At 53.2% G+C, this 17970-nt stretch overlaps 1 protein-coding gene and 1 long non-coding RNA gene across 4 annotated transcripts in view; one reads left to right on the top strand and one right to left on the bottom strand.

Annotated features, from left to right (window-relative positions):
* Nucleotides 1-17970, top strand: part of NOTCH4 (notch receptor 4) — a 24911-nt gene continuing 6941 nt past the window's right edge. For 2 of the 3 annotated variants that reach the window (XR_009693594.1, XM_061146990.1), the window contains exons 1-20: nucleotides 1-194; nucleotides 980-1061; nucleotides 1244-1536; nucleotides 3733-4080; nucleotides 4178-4300; nucleotides 4415-4651; nucleotides 4776-4931; nucleotides 5636-5830; nucleotides 7305-7418; nucleotides 9215-9328; nucleotides 9417-9539; nucleotides 10374-10533; nucleotides 11155-11300; nucleotides 11638-11790; nucleotides 11997-12114; nucleotides 12343-12430; nucleotides 12763-12916; nucleotides 14538-14722; nucleotides 16935-17187; nucleotides 17434-17546. Coding sequence is in view for 2 of the 3 variants with exons in the window: in XM_061146990.1 (XP_061002973.1) it covers nucleotides 128-194; nucleotides 980-1061; nucleotides 1244-1536; nucleotides 3733-4080; nucleotides 4178-4300; nucleotides 4415-4651; nucleotides 4776-4931; nucleotides 5636-5830; nucleotides 7305-7418; nucleotides 9215-9328; nucleotides 9417-9539; nucleotides 10374-10533; nucleotides 11155-11300; nucleotides 11638-11790; nucleotides 11997-12114; nucleotides 12343-12430; nucleotides 12763-12916; nucleotides 14538-14722; nucleotides 16935-17187; nucleotides 17434-17546 (3222 nt within the window). In the remaining variant the exon portion in view is untranslated. The remainder of the gene's footprint in view (nucleotides 195-979; nucleotides 1062-1243; nucleotides 1537-3732; nucleotides 4081-4177; nucleotides 4301-4414; nucleotides 4652-4775; nucleotides 4932-5635; nucleotides 5831-7304; nucleotides 7419-9214; nucleotides 9329-9416; nucleotides 9540-10373; nucleotides 10534-11154; nucleotides 11301-11637; nucleotides 11791-11996; nucleotides 12115-12342; nucleotides 12431-12762; nucleotides 12917-14537; nucleotides 14723-16934; nucleotides 17188-17433; nucleotides 17547-17970) is intronic. The other variant, XM_061146991.1, reaches the window with a different exon arrangement.
* The window catches only part of LOC133059621 (uncharacterized), a 23634-nt gene continuing 12180 nt past the window's right edge, over nucleotides 6517-17970 (bottom strand). The window contains exons 2-3 of the long non-coding RNA XR_009693596.1: nucleotides 8429-8537; nucleotides 6517-6797 (exon numbers count right to left, since the gene is read on the bottom strand). This is a non-coding gene — a long non-coding RNA (uncharacterized LOC133059621). The remainder of the gene's footprint in view (nucleotides 6798-8428; nucleotides 8538-17970) is intronic.

The raw sequence follows: 17970 nt of genomic DNA on the forward strand, positions 1-17970 counted from the left end.
GCAGCAGGCCGAGGAGGAGGAAGAAGGGGCCGTGGGAGCAGGGGAGGTGCTGTTGCCTCAGTGAGGGGCTCTGAGGGTCCCGCTGGAGGGGGCAGGCGGGATCTGGGCGTGGGGCAGGGGCTCTGGAATGCAGCCGCCCTCCCCACTGCTGCCGCTGCTGCTGCTGCTGTGCCGGCCAATCGTCAGGACCAGAGGTGAGGCTCGGGGGTGGCGAGAGGCCAGCCGACCCACCTTCCTTTGGAGGAGGTCCGGTGGGTGGGGGACAGAGGGCCAAGGTCCTCGCTTTTAGGCAACACTGGATGGAGAAGATTCTTGCCCCCAAAATGGGACAGTCGGCAGGGAGACCCGACTCTGCTCCTGCAGCTACACAGACCAAGGCTGTGGGCCTCGTGCCAGGGGTGGTGACCGCAGGGGGATGGGTGAGAGGGTGCCCACCCCCGGGGAGAACCAAGTAGGCCCTGGAACTAGGGGACACCACGCTCTTGCAGTCACGTTTAGGAAGAAGAGAGGAAACAGGGTGACCACCTGCTAGGGGGAGAGATGAGAGGGAACAGGAGATGGAGACATGGGAAAGTCAAGGGCTCACCAAGCCCCTTTCCCGGTCCAGCTATCCCCACCCCCGGTGGCTCAATGCTGGGCCCTTCCGGGAGGAAATCCCTTTAGTGTTTCAGCCATTCACCTCCCAGGAGTCCCCTCAGCCCCCCCTCCTGATCCCTGTTGTCTTGCTTCCGAGGGATGGGGCCTGAAGCTGGACTTGGGAGGCCAGAGAATAAACAGGAAAGAAAGGGTGGGGATTAGTAACCGAGAGACCTGGGATCTAGGGGGCTGGGGTGTGAGTGCCACGTGGGGACTGGAACAGGGGCATAAAGGCGATGGTGGTGTGAAGCACCCTCGTGGGCTGCTGCAGACTGGTCCCTCCTAAGCATCCAGAGGAGCATGATGCTCTCTGCTCCCATCTCACCCTCATCTCCATCCCTAGGGCTGCAGTGCGGGAGTTTCCCAGAACCCTGTGCCAACGGAGGCACCTGCCTGAGCCTATCCCAGGGGCAAGGGGCCTGCCAGTGAGTGCACCTCGTGGGAGTGGGAGACGAGGAAGGGGAACAAGGGAAGAGATGGGGAGAATGGGAAGAAAGGAGAAAGGAAGGAGGCGAAGCAGATGAAGAGAAACAAATGAAGGCAAAGGAGGGAGGGAGGCGGGAGCAGAGGGTCAGGATGTAAACTTTCCTCTCTCCACCCCTCCCAGGTGTGCCCCTGGCTTCCTGGGTGAGACATGCCAGTTTCCTGACCCCTGCCAGGATACCCAGCCCTGCCAGAATGGAGGCAGCTGCCACACCTTTCTTCCCACGCTTCCTGGCTCCCCCAGCACCCCCTCTCCCATGGCCCCCAGCTTCTACTGCACCTGCCCCTCTGGCTTCACTGGCGATAGGTGCCAGGCCCAGATCAAGGACCCCTGTTTCTCCTTCTGTTCCAAAATGGGCCGCTGCCACCTCCAGGCCTCGGGCCGCCCACGATGCTCCTGCATGCCGGGATGGACGGGTGAGTGCTGATGGGAGAGGAGGAACGGACAGGCGGGGGCTGTGGCTGGGCTGCGGGGTAGAGAGAGGGAACTGGAGCCCAAGAGACTGTGAGCCTTTGGAGGATGGAGGCCACGAGAATCAACCAGCCAATTCTCGGTGATCCGTTTACCAGAAACTGACATTCACCAGCAGAATTGTAATGACTGCTAAAACATTGAGGTATTTCCAAGCCAGCTGGTAAAGAGCAACTGCTATAGACCACTTTCCCAGCCCCCTCAACCTCCCCTGACCCAGTAGCTAGACGGTTAATGCCTAGCACATCAGGGGACCTCCAGGACTCTGCATTCTTTTTTTTTTTTAATTAATTTATTTATTTTAATTGGAGAATAATTACTTTACAATATCATGATGGTTTTTGCCATACATCAGTATGAACCGGCCACAGGTATACATGTGGCCCCCCCATCCTGAGCCCTCCCCCAACCTCCATCCGCACCCCGTCCCTCTGGGTTGTCCCAGAGTATGGGCTTTGGGTGTCCTGCTTCATGCGTTGAACTTGCACTGGTCATCTATATTACATATGGTAATGTAGGGCTTCAGTGCTATTCTCTTAAGTCATCCCACACTCATCTTCTCCCGCTGAGTCCAGAAGTCTGTTCTTTACATCTGTGTCTCCTTTGCTGCCCTGCACGTTAGTACTGTCTTTCTAAGACTCTGCATTCTGAGCACCTGAGTGGCTCCTTTTCTGAGTGGTGGGAGCCCATACTGTCACTGGGGAAGGCTGCAGTGGTGGGAGGTGTGATGGGGATGGGAGGATCTGACCCAGAGAGAGGAATGGGTGCCCATCCCAGGAGGAGGGCTGCAGTCCTGGGGCACAAGAGCAGAACGTATGGTGGGCGGGTGTGCTACCCTGTCAGGGGTGCCAGGACAGAGCTGTGAGGACCTGGAGAGAAAGGCTCCATGGCACCTAAACAGAATGGAGAGGACTACACCAGGAAGCAAAGCCCACGTGGCCAGGAAGTGCTTGGACGTGGGTGCCTCCAGGAGGGGTGGACTAGAGGCGAGGCTTCTCAGACTTGAGTAGGCACAGCAGTCACCTTTGACTGATTGGTGGGTGGATGGATGGATTGTGTGTGCTCAGTGGTGTCCAACTTCTTTGCCACCCTGGAAGACCTTAAAAATGCTAGTGCCCCCATCCCAGAAAGCCTGCTCTAGTGGGTCTGGAGCAGACCCAGGGAATGGAGATTCTTAAACTAACCAGGAGATTCTGAGGAAACTGGGCCTGCAACTGGGTGTAAGAGACCAGCATATATGACAACAGGAAGGACGGGCAGTGGTGGCTTGCCAGGCCTTGTGCTTCAGAGTAGAGGCTCTGGGCAGCACCCTCCTCAAGCCCATGGCCAGCTCCGCCACTGACTAGACATGACCTTGCATACAATATTTAAGCTGTCTGGATCCTCAGTTGTCAGCCAATGTCCACACTTCGTAAGGCTGTTGTGGAGAGGAAAGGGGGCGATGCTCAGAAAGTGCTTACTTAGTTCAGTACCAGCAGCCACTGCCACCATTCCCACTAGTGCGCATGGCTGTGGAATCTCTTTACCATGATCTGTTACAAACACTTAAAGATCAGGGAATCGGGATGAGAGAGGCGAGATGACTGCCCAAGGGCACACGGCTGGCCGGGGCAAAGCCACGGGCTATGTCCTGTCTTCAGAGGATCCATGCTTTCTACTTCCCCACCACGTGCTCATTCATGTCCAACTCTCATTCATGTCCACGACTACTCATTCATGTCCAACTCTTTGCGACCCCATGGACTGTAGCCCACCAGGCTCCTCTGTCCATGGGATTTCCCAGGCAAGTGTACTGGAGGGAGTTGCCATTTCCTTCTTCGGGGGATCTTCTCCACCCAGGTCACCACTAAAGGGACACTGAGTCCCAAATATTCCCAAGCAGGTTTGATTTTCAATACTCCCACTAACAGCTACATGTTCAGTTTTCAGTTGGAAAAAAAGGTGGTCATTCCAGAGAGAACCCTCCCCAAAAATGATAAAACTGAGGACGATGGACTAGGACAGGGAGCGGATGGGAAGAAGGGAAGGAAATACGGAGTTCAGACATAGAGATAACCCAGAGTGAGAGCGGGTCATTCTGGAAGAGCTGGAATGTGTGCAGTGTTGAAAACGGCCCCCTCACCCTCCGTCCTCTACCTCAGGTGAGCAGTGCCAGCTTCGAGATTTCTGCTCAGCCAACCCCTGCGTCAATGGAGGGGTGTGTCTGGCCACCTATCCCCAGATCCAGTGCCGCTGCCCACCCGGCTTCGAGGGCCATGCCTGTGAACACGATGTCAACGAGTGTTATCTGGACCCGGGACCCTGCCCCAAGGGTACCACCTGCCATAACACCCTGGGGTCCTTCCAGTGTCTCTGCCCCGCTGGGCGGGAGGGTCCAAGCTGCGGACTCCGGCCGGGACCCTGCACCCCCAGGGACTGTCTCAACGGGGGCACCTGTCAACTGGTTCCAGGGAGAGACTCCACCTTCCACCTGTGCCTGTGTTCCCCAGGTGTGTCCTCACAGGGGTCTTCCCGAGGCCCCTCTCTGGGCATGGAGGTGGTGTCACGTGGGCCCCCTTCTCTCAGCTCATCGCACGACCCTGTCAGGCTTCACAGGCCCAAGCTGTGAGGTGAATTCAGATGACTGTGTCGGGCACCAGTGTCAGAACGAGGGCACCTGCCAGGATGGGCTGGGCACCTACACCTGCCTCTGCCCAGAGGCCTGGACAGGTGAGTCGTCTAAGACAGGTTGCTGGCACCGGTGGCCCAGATGGTCAACCCCTGTTCTCCAGTCCTCACAGGGCCCCCAGCTGCAGCGCCTGTCCCCTTCTCACTCCCCTACAGGCTGGGATTGCTCTGAAGATGTGGACGAATGTGAGGTTCAGGGTCCCCCTCGCTGCAGAAATGGGGGCACCTGCCAGAACTCAGCTGGCGACTTCCACTGTGTGTGTGTGAGCGGCTGGGGAGGCGCTGGCTGCGAGGAGAATCTGGACGACTGTGTGGCCGCCACCTGCGCCCCCGGATCCACCTGCATTGACCGCGTGGGCTCCTTCTCCTGCCTCTGCCCGCCTGGGCGCACAGGTGTGACGCAGAGGGTTCAGAGAGGCGGGAGGTGGGAGGCGGAGATGCTAGGTGACCGAAGCACCAGGAGAGCGCCTGGGAGCTTCAAGCAGCCTCTGAGCGCCTCTCCCCAACCCCCCTCCAGGCCTCCTGTGCCACATGGAGGACATGTGTCTGAGTCAGCCATGCCACGAGGAAGCCCAGTGCAGCACCAACCCCCTGAGTGGCTCCACACTCTGCGTGTGTCAGCCAGGCTACACAGGGCCCACCTGCCACCAGGACCTGGACGAGTGTCAGATGGGTGAGGCACCCCCCTCATCAGACCCTCTCTAAGCCCCCACACAGCCTCTGCACTGAAGAGGGAAATAGACAAACTAGTTTTTTGTTGTTGTTGTTGTTGTTGTTTGCAAACTGTTTTTCAAATTAAAAATCATCTCAGGAATTCCCTGGTGGTCTGATGGTTAGGATGCCACGATTTCACTGCCAAGGGCTCAGGTTCAATCCCTGGTCAGGGAACTAAGATCCCACAGGCTGCACAGTGGCCAAATAAATAAATGAACATCTATTTTTTCCTGAATGTGTCCTTATTTGGTGTCTCTTTCTTACCCAGTCTTCTCACCAATACTCAGCCCTCCAGACCCCATTTAGTCATTTCTGCAGTTTTTTCCAGATTTTTTTTTTTTTGATGTGGACTATTTGTTTAAAGTCTTTATTGAATTTGTTACAATATTGCTTCTGCTTTATGTTTTGGTTTTTTGGCACCAGGCATGTAGGATCTTAGCTTCTTGACCAGGGAGTGAACCCACACCCCCTGCATTGGGAGGGGAAGTCTTAAGCACTGGACCACAGGGAAGTCCCACTCCTTCTCCACTTTAGGGTCACAACCCCTTCCCCCACTTTCATCTCATTTGCCACAGACAGGCCCCCCATACCTTCCCCGCCACTCAGGCCTCCTTGCCCTTCCACCCTGAGCCCGGTGGACTCCCAGGTCTTCTCTCCTCCCAGCTCAGCAAGGCCCCAGTCCCTGTGAACACGGCGGCTCCTGCCTCAACACGCCCGGCTCCTTCGAGTGCCTCTGTCCGCCGGGCTACACGGGCTCCCGCTGCGAAGCCGATCACAACGAGTGCCTGTCGCAGCCCTGCCAACGGGGCGGCACCTGCCTGGACCTGCTTGCCACCTTCCAGTGCCTCTGCCCACCAGGTACCAGCTGAACGGGGCCTTGGGGGGAGGAGCCAGGGGACTGGTGCTAAAGCCACTGGACATGACCCCTCCAGAGCATAGTTAGCCTGAGGCCAGTTGGGGTCAGAGAGCAAAGAAGGCTTCTCCTCGTCTCCTCACCCCCCAGATGAAAACTTTAAGAAACCAGTGCCCACCACCCACCCACCCCCCCAGGAAAAGAGCTTTCACAGATGGTAGTGAGCTTGCACACTCCTCAACTCTGTGTTCATTTCATGATCACCGTGACATGCACAACCTGATCCACTGTATGCAGAGGCCCATCAAGGGAGAGCAAAGCAGCAGTTAATAAACTTTTCATGCTGCAGCCTCTGCTTACGTCAACCCAGAATGTTCCACCTACTCAGGGAAACTCGACCCTATAGAGACCAAGAGCAAACTTTTAAATCCAAAGGGTCTGTGTGCTTGAATCTGGCTCAATGGGAAAGGAATACTGCAAAGCAGCACCTACCTGTAAGTTAGAGTTAAGGGGAGAAACATCTCCCAGGGAGACGGTGATGGAGCCAATAGCAGGGAGCTGAATGAAACTAGAAAAACAATAGCTTACTTCTGCCTGAGCATCTTGTGGGCATTATATAATCTTTACAGTATCCCTCTGAGGTCAGCATTGCTACTATGCCCATTTATAAATGAAGAAACTGAAGCACACAGGGGTTAAGTGACTTGTTCAAGGTTGCCCGGCTAGTAAATGGTAGAGTCAGGATTCAAACCCGGAGCTTTGACAGTTTCACCCACTACACCACACAGCCTTCCTAAGCTGAGAAGTGTCCAAGGAAAAGTGCTGAGACCACTATCCAGTAATCCAAGGGACAAAGTTGTAGATACTAAGGAGCTTCAGAGGCAGGCTCCCCAGGCCAAAAGAGAGAGGCAGCCGAGGTCCAGAGGCTGATCCACGTCAGTTCAGGGTGAGACAGCGGAGACCAGGAGGAGCCTGGAGAAACAGGACAAGTATGGGAATGACACAGATTCCCAAACACCCTTCAAATCCCCACCTTGGGGATCCCTGGTCTCCCTGGCATGGAGGCCTGCCCAGGTAGCATGGAAGGAATGGATTACCAACAAGCAGACGCCCATTTGTCACACTGGTGCCTAGAGAACCTCCAGGCTGCTCAGCCGTCCTGGGTGAGCCCTGCCTTCTGTTCACTGAGGAATGGCCCCAAAAGGCACTTCCCTGGAGCCCTCCCAGAGGTCCCGGCAGGTGCCCTGCTCCCTGAGCTTTCATGCTTGAAGGGGGCAGAGCCACTGTTCAGCAGAGCAGCAGGGCCTCGGTTCACCTCTCCAACCTACATGCAACGGCCCCTTAGGAGGGGCCCCTAGCGGGGGCTGCTATGGAAGAACACCTGGCAGATCAAGGACAGGGCTGGTTCTGGAACCCGGCCTTTGGGGCAGAAAGAGGGAGGCAGCTGAAGCAAGGCTGACCTCACCTGCATGTCCTCAGGCTTAGAAGGGCGGCTCTGTGAGGTGGAGATAGACGAGTGTGCCTCGGCCCCCTGCTTGAACCAGGCTGACTGCCACGACCTGCTCAATGGCTTCCGGTGCATCTGCCGGCCAGGTGAGTGCAGATTCCGCTCCACGGTTCAGGCCTGGCAGTCGCCGGTGGCCTCTCAAAGATCCCTCAGGCCTGGCCAAGGAGTGCCCCTTCTCTCCAACTCCCCTGCTCTCCAAACTGTCTTCTCTTACATCCTCCAAATCTTTCCCTGCTCACTCGCCCGCCCTCATCTCTGTCCTGCCAAGTCACCCAAATGACCCTCCCCTCCAGCCCTCCTTCAGAGCCCTCCATACCCTCCCCCTGCCCGCTCGGGGTCCCTGCTGGTCTTGGTGCTGCTAGCCATGGATGCAGGGAAAGTCATCCCAGACCTTCATTCTCCAGTTTCATGGGACATCCCTCTGTTCCCAGCTATGATAATAATGGATGTTTATTGAATATTTACTCCAAGCCAGGCACTTGGTTATGTACTTTCAGGCATTATCTCATTTAATCCTTTCAGTAGTACCATGATGTAGGTTATATAATCATGCCCCTTTTGCTGCTGCTGCTACTGCTAAGTTGCTTCAGTCATGTCTGACTCTGTGCAACCCCATAGACAGCAGCCCACCAGGCTCCCCCGTCCCTGGGAGTCTCCAGGCAAGAACACTGGAGTGGGTTGCATTTCCTTCTCCAATGCATGAAAATGAAAAGTGAAAGTGAAGTCGCTCAGTCATGTTCAACTGCTAGCAACCCTGTGGCCTGCAGCCCACCAGGCTCCTCCGTCCATGGGATTTTCCAGGCAAGAGTACCAGAGTGGGTTGCCACATTTCCCTATTACAGGGCAAGAAAAGTGAAAAGTGAAAGTGAAGGTCGCTCAGTCAGTCCAACCCTTTGTGACCCCATGGACTATATAGTCCATGGAATTCTCCAGGCCAGAATACTGGAGTGGGTAGCCTTTCCCTTCTCCAGGTGATCTTCCCAACCCAGGGATCGAACCCAGGTCTCCCACACTGCAAGCGAATTCTTTACCAGCTGAGCCACAGGGGTAGCCCACAGAGGAAGAAAAGGGAGCCTAGAGAGGTTGGGTAGCTTACCCAAAGTCACATGGCTGACAGTGGCTGAGTGTCACTTTTATGCATCACCGTCCTGTCATCTCCACCTGCTCCAGGTGTCTTTTCTGGAAGTTCCTCAGGTTCAGTTTTCCTAGCAAGGGGAAAGGCCAGGACTTGTGTTTATTCTTTTGATAAAGTGTATTTCCAGCATTAGTACACATGTCTGGTTATGCCTTACTTATACGAAGGCTAAAGTTACCGAGTTATGCTCCGTTATGTCCCGAAATTCAAATCACTATTAGAGAAGCCCCCACACTGGTGCCTTTGTCACATAATGACACATTTATACAAAACCTCAAAACCCAGACCCTTTGAAACAAGATTCTCTCCCTTGCAATTTGTAACCATGTTATTTCTATATTTGTAAAGAGGAAGCTAGGTTTCTCCAGTGGCTCAGTGGTAAAGAATTCACCTGCAATGCAAGAAATGTGGAGACACAGGTTCCCATCCCTAGATTGGGAAGATCCCCTGGATGAGGGAATGGCTATCCACTCCAATAATCTTGCCCAAAACTCCTATGGACAGAGGAGCCCAGCAGGCTATAATCCATGGGTTCACAAAGAAGTCAGACTGGACTAAGCAACTAAACAACAAAGAGAAGGCTAAATACCAGTGTTAACTCTTAATTTCTTGTTTGAATCCATGAAATCATGCCTTTAAATCCTAAACATTTGCAACAAATTCCCTCATAAGTCTAGAGAAAGTAAAAAAAAAAAAAAGAAAAAAAGACCTTGGTCATCTCTCCCCACTCACTCCCCACCCCACCAGGTTTCACTGGCCCCCGGTGCGCGGAGGACATCAACGAATGCCAAAGCTCTCCCTGTGCCAATGGTGGGGAGTGCCAGGACCAGCCTGGATCCTTCCATTGCAAGTGTCCCCCAGGTAAACTGGGGTTCAAAAACACTGGAGGTGACAGTGGGGACAGGGGCAGACTTCCATGAAGGGCCCTGATTCCCCTGTTGTGCCATAGGCTTTGAAGGCCCGCGCTGTCAGGAGGAGGTGGACGAGTGTCTGAGTGGCCCATGCCCCACTGGAGCCAGCTGCCTTGACCTCCCAGGAGCGTTCCTTTGTGTCTGCCCCTCTGGCTTCACAGGTCAGCAGGGGAGAGGTTGGAAAGAACTGGAGAGATATTTGAGCACAACTAGGGTGGAGTCATTGATGAGTGTCTGAGATCGGGATGTGAGGACAGAATGAGAATGGAATCCCTGGAAGTTGTGCAGTGCAAAACCCGTACAACTGTACAGGAGCTGTGGATGTTACTGTAGGACTCACATCTGGCTCAACATGAATGATATGATTGGAGATCGGGAGCAGAGGAGGAGATTCGAAGGCAAACCATTCATTTGCTTATTTAGCAAACACTTATTAAGTTCCTACTATGCCAGACACAAGACACAAAGTTGAGTTTGCTATCCTTGAGTGGCTTTAAATCTACTGCAGAAAGACCAGAAGGTCTCTTGTTAATTATGGCCCAGAGACATGCTCTGAGAGAGGAATGCATTGGATCCTATAGGAACACAAAGAATTGGCCAACCCAGACTAGAGATGAGAAAGATGGCTGAACAGTCGTAAAGAATGAGTAGGAGTTTGTCGAGACAGAATGCCAGGCAGTGTGTTTTAGCCACAGATAACAGCATGTGCAAAGGCAATGGGTGGGGGAGGGGAGAAAAACACACCCCACTTAAGGAAATGTAGGACATCCAGAACTTGGGGTACCATGGGCAAAGGTGAGAAATGCAGCACTTCTAGGAAGGTCATGTCATGCAGGACCCCACGTGTCATTCTGAAGAAGTTGGTATCCTGAGGCATCAGGGAGCCCCTGGAGGGCAGGGTACTGGGGAGGGAGCAAGTCATGCATAAGAAGTGGCCCTCAACCTCATCAAGGACAAAGACAGACTTTGTTTTCTGATTCATCTCCCCACTGTAGGCCAGCTCTGTGAAATTCCCCTGTGTGCTCCCAACCTGTGCCAGCCCAAACACAAGTGTCAGGATCAGGAGGACAGTGCCCACTGTCTCTGCCCTGATGGAAACCCAGGCTGTGTCCCCACTGAGGACAACTGCACCTGCCACCATGGGCACTGCCAGAGGTAACATCTTCCAGGCCCTCCCCATTTACAGTCTCCTCTGGGTCCTCCTCAGCTGGGGCAGGAGAGGACAGCCAGTGAGGGGCGAGTCTGTAGGAAATGATCAACAGGGAATAGGAAGGGGAGGACAAAGTTCTGAGATCACAACCAGTGGGAGGGCTTGACTGGTGAGTGTTATCCAATGAGGGGAGAGTTCATAAATAAAGAGGGAAACAAGACTTGGGAGGATCAAAGCAGAAAGAAGTGCATTAAATCCCAGGACCAATTCATCTCATCATTCATTCAGTAGATATTTATTGAGTATCTGTTACATGTGGATACTTTTTCAGGCACTGGGAAAATAGTACAAAGCAAGAGACCAAGTATTCCTATCTAACCTCATGGAGCTTTTGTTTTAATGTGGAAAAACAGACAATAAACAAGTTATAGAAGGAATAAATGGATAGATAGACAGATCTAGTTGGAGAAAATTAGTGGGGTTTTTCAGGCAAAAGGGGGACAATGCTGAGAGCAAAGTCCCTGAGAAAGGGGCCAGAGTCCCAGGACCAGAAAGAGAGAGGTCATAGGGGTCTGATCAACTGGGAAGAGAGAAGAGAACTCCCCCTCCTTTGTTTCTATGACCAGATCTTCGTGTGTGTGTGATGGGGGTTGGACAGGACCAGAGTGTGACACAGATCTGGGGGGCTGTGTCTCCACCCCCTGTGCCCATGGAGGGACCTGCCACCCCCAGCCCTTTGGCTACAACTGCACCTGCCCCACAGGTTACACAGGTGAGGCGCTCCCTAAACCGTGTATACCCTGGGCTGACCACCATCTAAGTCAAGGGCAAGGCCAGTGGAGAAAGAAGAACTGGGACTTCCCTGGTGGTCCAGTGGTTAAGACTCTGCGCTTCCACTGCAGGGGCCATGGGTTTGATCCCTGGTCCCAGAACTAAAATTCCACATGCCCAAAAAAAAGGAACTGGGCATGGGCTACAGTGCAGGAGGTGGCGGGAAAAGAAAAAAGGTTGGGTGGGGGAGACCACTGGGGATGGGGATGAGGAAGGGAAGGAAAGGGAAGAAGAGAAAAGGAAGATTCGCTTTCTCAGACCCCACTCACTTCCGTCAGGGCCCACCTGCAGTGAGGAGGTGACAGCCTGTCACTCGGGGCCCTGTCTCAATGGTGGTTCCTGTAGCCCCAGCCCCGGGGGCTACTCCTGCGCCTGCCCCCTGAGCCACACCGGGCTCCGCTGCCAGACCAGCATCGACCACTGTGCCTCTGGTGAGTTCCCACCACGTCCTGGGGCTGGGCCACAGAAGGATGCAGAAGGGGGCCAGGGTACATTGATAAAAAATTAACTGGACACAGGGAGCCGTTGTTTGGGTGGGGAAGTTGGCAGGGTAAGGGGGCGGTGCCCTGTGTGTGACTGAGGTCACAGGCCAGGTTACAGGCAAGGAACCCAACCCCTCACAGCCTCCTCTCTCCAGCACCGTGCCTCAATGGGGGCACCTGTGTGAACAGGCCGGGCACCTCCTCCTGCCTCTGCACCCCAGGCTTCCAGGGCCCACGCTGCGAGGGAAGGACCCGTCCCAGCTGCGCAGACAGGTGAGCAGGGCACACAGACCCCTGGGGGAAGGGAGGGAACCCCCGCCAGCCTGCCACTCCGTCCTCCGGGGCTCCGCACTGCCTCTCCCCCCACGCCCCACAGCCTTCCACTCTGCCTTCCCTCCGGCTTTCCCACCTCCCCAGCGGTTGCCTCCTCGCACGTCACACACTCCCACCCCTCATTTCCCTGACCCTCCTCCTCCTATGCCCTCTCTCCTTCTTATCCAGCCCCTGTAGGAACAAGGCAACCTGCCAAGACAGCCTGCAGGGCCCTCGCTGCCTCTGTCCCCCTGGCTACACAGGAGGCAGCTGTCAGGTGAGGGGCCGGGAGTCAGGAGTGCAGAGAAAGGAGGAGGCGGGAGAGCTCCAGTGAGAGGGCCTTGGGCATTGACAGGGGGCAGCAGGGAAGCTTAGGAGAGGTGAAAGGAGGTTTGGGAGCCTAGGACTAGAGCTCAAGACCTGTATGGTTCACTGAAAAGATTTTTGATCCCAGCAACTCTTCTGGGATGCACATATCCAAGGAAACCAGGGAGGATGACCTGGTCCCAGACCATTCAGGAGAGAGTTTTCGGGGGAAGGGATTTTGAGGAGCTGGCAGAGGACCATCTCTGGGCTCCTTCCTGCCTCACGCTCCCTCCTAACTTTCAGACGCTGATGGACTTATGCGCCCAGAAGCCCTGCCCACAAAATTCCCACTGCCTCCAGACTGGGCCCTCCTTCCAGTGCCTGTGCCTCCAGGGATGGACTGGGCCTCTCTGTAACCTACCGCTGACCTCCTGCCAGAAGGCTGCTCTGAGCCAAGGTACCAACCCAAGACTGGCTAGGGAGCAGAGGAAGAGTAAAAGCATCTCCTCCTCTAACCCACCCCTAAGGACATTCACACACAACAGTTGGCCAACCGATCGACTAAAAGCCAAGGCAACACACACCAACCAGTTATTGAAGCTGCAGCTCAACACCCAGGACAGCCTAACACAACTCAACTCCTAGAACCACATTCAACACAACTCAAGCAACACTACGCAGCCCAGCCAATCAGACTCCAGTTTAACACAAGCACCAGGGACATAACCCAGTGATCCAGGGTGGAACAACTCAACACTGTCATTACCATCATAACTCAGAGTGAACCACACTTAACCGACCACACGCAACACACTTCACCATGACCCCCTCACTTGGATGTTATGCTAACTCCCTGGTAAAAAAAATACCTTCCTTGCTCAAATAAGTTTTTTTTTTTTTTTTAATTACTTATTTTATCTTTGGTTGAGCTGGGTCTTCGTTGCTGCTCACGAGCTTTCTCTAGTTGTAGAGAACAGGGACTACTCTCTAACTGTGTTGCATGGGGCTTCCCATTGCGGTGGCTTCTCTTGTTGTGAAGCACGGACTCCAGGCGCACGGGCCTTTGTAGTTGCCGTACGTGGGCTCAGTAGTTATGGCTCGAGGGCCTAGCTATTCCTAGGCATGTGGGATCTTCCCAGACCAGGGATGGAACCCGTGTCCTCTGCATTGGCAGAAGGATTCTTATCCATTGTACCACCAGGGAAGTCCTCAAATAAGTTTGATATGAGAACTCAGGGGAGAGACCATTGTGGAGACGGTTGATGGGAATCACAGTGAGCGAACATTGGAGAATGGCAAAACCCAAGGGATGGAGTTAGACTGTTAAGCCAAGTGCCCCCACCTGAAGTTTCTCTTGAGTCCTTTCTTGCTTGAGACTTGTTTAAGGCCAAGAATACAGTTGCTTATAATGCTCTGATAAATCAAAGAGGAAGTATTTCTCTCCATTCTGACAAAATATGCAGGAGAAGGAACTTAATTTTTTTTTTAATTTAGTTGATTTACAATGTTGTATTAGTTTCAGGTGTATAGCAAAGTGAATCTAAAAAAGAAAGAGTCTTTTTTTAGATTCTCTTCTCATATAGACCATTATGGAGTGCTGAGTAGAGTTCTCTGTGCTACACAGTAGGTCTTTATTAGTTTCTATTTTATATATAGAAGTGTATATATGTCAATCCCAATCTCCCAATTTATCCCTCTCCCCCTCCTTAACCCTGGTAATTATTTAGTTTATCTAGTAGTAATCTAGTAGTTTATCTTCTGCATCTGTAAATCTATTTCTGTTTGGGAGATAAGTTCATTTGTATCATTTTTTTTTAAGATTTCACATATAGGCAACATCATATGGTATTCGTCTTTCTCTGTCTGACTTACTCACTTAGTGTGACAATCTCTAGGCCCATCCATGTTGGGAACTTGTTTAATCTCTTCAGCTTCAGGAGCCTACTGATTCCTCAGGCTCCAGGTGCCCTCCCCCAACCCCAGAGGTGTTAGTGGACCCTCCAGGGACCTCTCTGCTCAGTGTCTGGGACCCCTGCGCATCCTCCCAACCCACTTAGCTTTATTGTCTCTCTTCCCAGGCACAGAAGTCTCTTCCCTGTGCCAGAACGGAGGCGTCTGCATTGACAGCGGCCCCTCCCATTTCTGCCACTGTCCCCCTGGATTCCAAGGCAGTACATGCCAGGACCAGGTGAACCCCTGTGAGTCCAGGCCCTGCCAGCATGGGGCCACCTGCGTGGCCCAACCCAATGGTTATCTCTGCCAGGTGAGAAGGTCTAGAGGAGGCAGGGTGGGCGGGGGGGAGACAAAGTTGGGCTGGATATGGCAAACAGCAGTCACGGGGCAGAAAGGGCAGGGAGAAAGCATTTTCACTTACCCCATACGTCCAACCAACCACCAAGTCAAGCTGTTTTACCTCCTGAATATTTCTTAGCTCTGTCCTTGCCCCTTCACCCTCAACCCACTGCCTTAGTCCAGGCCTTTGTTGAATTCCACCTGAACACCTGCATCAGCCTCCTAACAATATCATCGCTGCCTCCACACTTGTTCTCCTTTAAAGGTTCACCCTCTATTCCACCACTAGGGTGCTCTGTTGGAAACATTAAGCTGGCCTGTCACTCTCCTACTTAAAACTTTTCAGTGGGTACTTTCCTCGAGGTGGCTCAGCCAATAAAGAATCTGCCTGCAGTGCAAGAGGTGAGGGTTTGATGCCCTGGTTGGGAAAATCCCCTGGAGACGGGAACGGCAACCCACTCCAGTATTCTTGCCTGGAGAATTCCATGGACAGAGGAGACTGGCAGGCTACAGTCCATTGGGTCACAAAGAGTCAGACACGACTGAGCAACTAACACGTTCACTTTCACTTTCACCAGTGGTTAAGACATGCTTCCAATGCAGGGAGCACGGGTTTGATCCCTGGTTGGGGAACAAAGATGCCACATGTCTTGCAGCATGGCCAAAAAACACAAAAACCCTTCAGTGACTGCCCACCTCTTTCACAATGACGTCCCAAGCTGGCGTGACCCAGCCCTGCCTCCCTTTCAGGCCTCATCTCTCTTCACCCTCCCCTCTGCTCAACCCTGCTCCAGCAACACAGAACTGCAGCTGGCTTCTCCACCCAGACTGGCCACTGGACGGTGCCCAGGAGGCACCTGCCTCAGGGAAATGTCACTGACTTCTCTCCAGACTGGCTTAGGGCCTCGCCTGGGTGGTTCAGGTCACTGAGGAGGACAGGAAGTCACAGTTGGGTTTCAATTCCGAGCAACCTGATCCGTGTACTCACACGGAATAGAAGGCGTGATCCCATAACTACCCTCTTTCTTTAAATTTTCAATTTTTAAACTTTTTATTACAGGCATTTTCAAACATACACAAAAGCAGTGTACTGATGAGTAGTGAACCCCCTATTTACTCAGCTCTATTTCCTCTTTCATGAAACTCCTTCCTCCAGAAGTTTTCAAATCTCCCACCTCCCTCGTCTGCTTTTTCCAACCCTCTGGCCATTCCTCAGATGCTCTCTGAATCACTTTTTCTCCATCTTTCTGATACTTCCTGGCACTCCATTCTTGCATACTCTCCTTCCTCCTGCAAGAACTCAGCACGTGGTACAGACCTCACAATGACCCTTTTCTCACCAGCAGGATATGAAACAATCAGAAAATGGTTAAGGTCATGAGTTACTGAGTCATAGACTTGTGCTGAATCCCAGCTCTGCCACCTACCAGCTGTGTGGCTTGTGCAAGGCACTTATCTTTCAAGGAATCAGTTTCCTTTTCTGCGAAGTGAGAATCAAATGAGATGACCCATAGAGAGGGTGGTCAGGAGAGTTCTAGAGGTTATGTGTATAAATCACACAATCAGTGCTAGCTGTCTCTTCTCTGGTTGACTGAGAATTTCTTGGAAGCAGGGAAGCAGTTCTAATTTTCTTCGTATTCCTAGAGCCTGAAAAGATGCCTGGGCACAAAGTAGGCAATTCAACAAATGCTTGAAAGTGAAAGTGTTAGTCACTCGATTGTGTCTGACTCTGCAATCTCAAAGTCTGTCCATGGAATTCTCCAGGCCAGAATACAGGAGTGGGTTGTTCCCTACCCAGGGATTGAACTCCCGTCTTTTGCATTGCAGGCAAATTCTTTACCAACTGAGCTAATAAATGCTTATAAATTAATAAAGCATGAGAGAACCCAGTGGGTGTGTGGTTGGAAGAGGAAGGTTTTATCAAAAGTGGAATTATATCTAGTGGTAATAAATTATAGAGATTGGGACTTGGAAGGGGACAAGGTCCATATTACTGAACAATAGTGTCTCATGTGGAGTTGAGGTGAAAGGGTTAGGCTACACATGGCAGTGATGGAGGGTGAGCTGAGTGATGCCTTGAGTTGGAAGGTGGGGTGCTAGGCAGACTCTCTTGTGCTGGGTCCCCTAGAGTGCCTGGAGGGGCTCCCTTGCTGGTTCCCTGTCTGACCTTCTTTACCTACCAGTGTGCACCCGGCTACAGTGGACAGAACTGCTCAAAGGAACTGGACGCGTGTCAATCCCAGCCCTGTCACAACCAGGGGACCTGCACCCCCAAACCCGGAGGCTTCCACTGTGCCTGCCCACCGGGCTTTGTGGGGCTGCGCTGTGAGGGGGACGTGGATGAGTGTCTGGACCGGCCCTGTCACCCCACAGGCACTGCAGCCTGCCACTCTCTGGCCAATGCTTTCTACTGCCAGTGTCTGCCTGGACACACAGGTGAGGCCTGAGATAGGGGCGTGCGCATCTCTAGCCATACCTGAATTGACCATGGAAACCCAGACAAGCCCCACCCACAAGGCAGCCTAGTCATCTGGCCCATTCCTTTGCCTCTAGACCCCACCCTAGAGAACATGCACCACCATCCCTGTGCCTGTGCAGCCAGTGCTGGGCTGACTGCCCAGGAATGAGCTGGGAAGGAGGCAGCGGCTGAAGTGGTCATGTTTAATCCCACCCCCACCGCAGGCCAGTGGTGTGAAGTGGAGCTAGACCCCTGCCAGAGCCAGCCCTGTGCCCACGGGGGGTCATGTGAGGCCACAGCAGGGCCACCCCCAGGATTCACCTGCCACTGCCCCCAGGTGAGTGACCACAGGCTGCTTCCTCTGTTGCCCCCAAAGCTAACACAAGAGAAACCCTGAGCCAGGAAACTGGGGGAGCACCCGAGAGGGAATTATCAGAAAAAGCCATCTCAGGTCCACAGGGGGATGTGGCCCTCAGAAGCAGTGGTGGGGAAAGGCAGAATCAGATGGAAGTTTCAATGGAACTTGCAGAAGTCACAGACATTGCCTGTGGGAAGGTCTGCAAGGCTGGCTGGGTGACTGTGAATAAGTTCTTTTAACTCAGTGTGTGTATTTGTTTAGAGACCTCAGATGCATGAAACTGGGTTCATCTTTTTTTATGTATATATTTATTTTTGGCTGCCCTGGGTCTTCATTGCTGTGCACGGGCTTTCCCTAGTTGCAGACAGCAGGGGCTTCTCAATGTAGTGGCTTCTAATGTTGC

Source organism: Dama dama, chromosome 7 (genome assembly GCF_033118175.1).
Source record: "Dama dama isolate Ldn47 chromosome 7, ASM3311817v1, whole genome shotgun sequence".
Classification (NCBI taxonomy): Eukaryota; Metazoa; Chordata; class Mammalia; order Artiodactyla; family Cervidae; genus Dama; species Dama dama.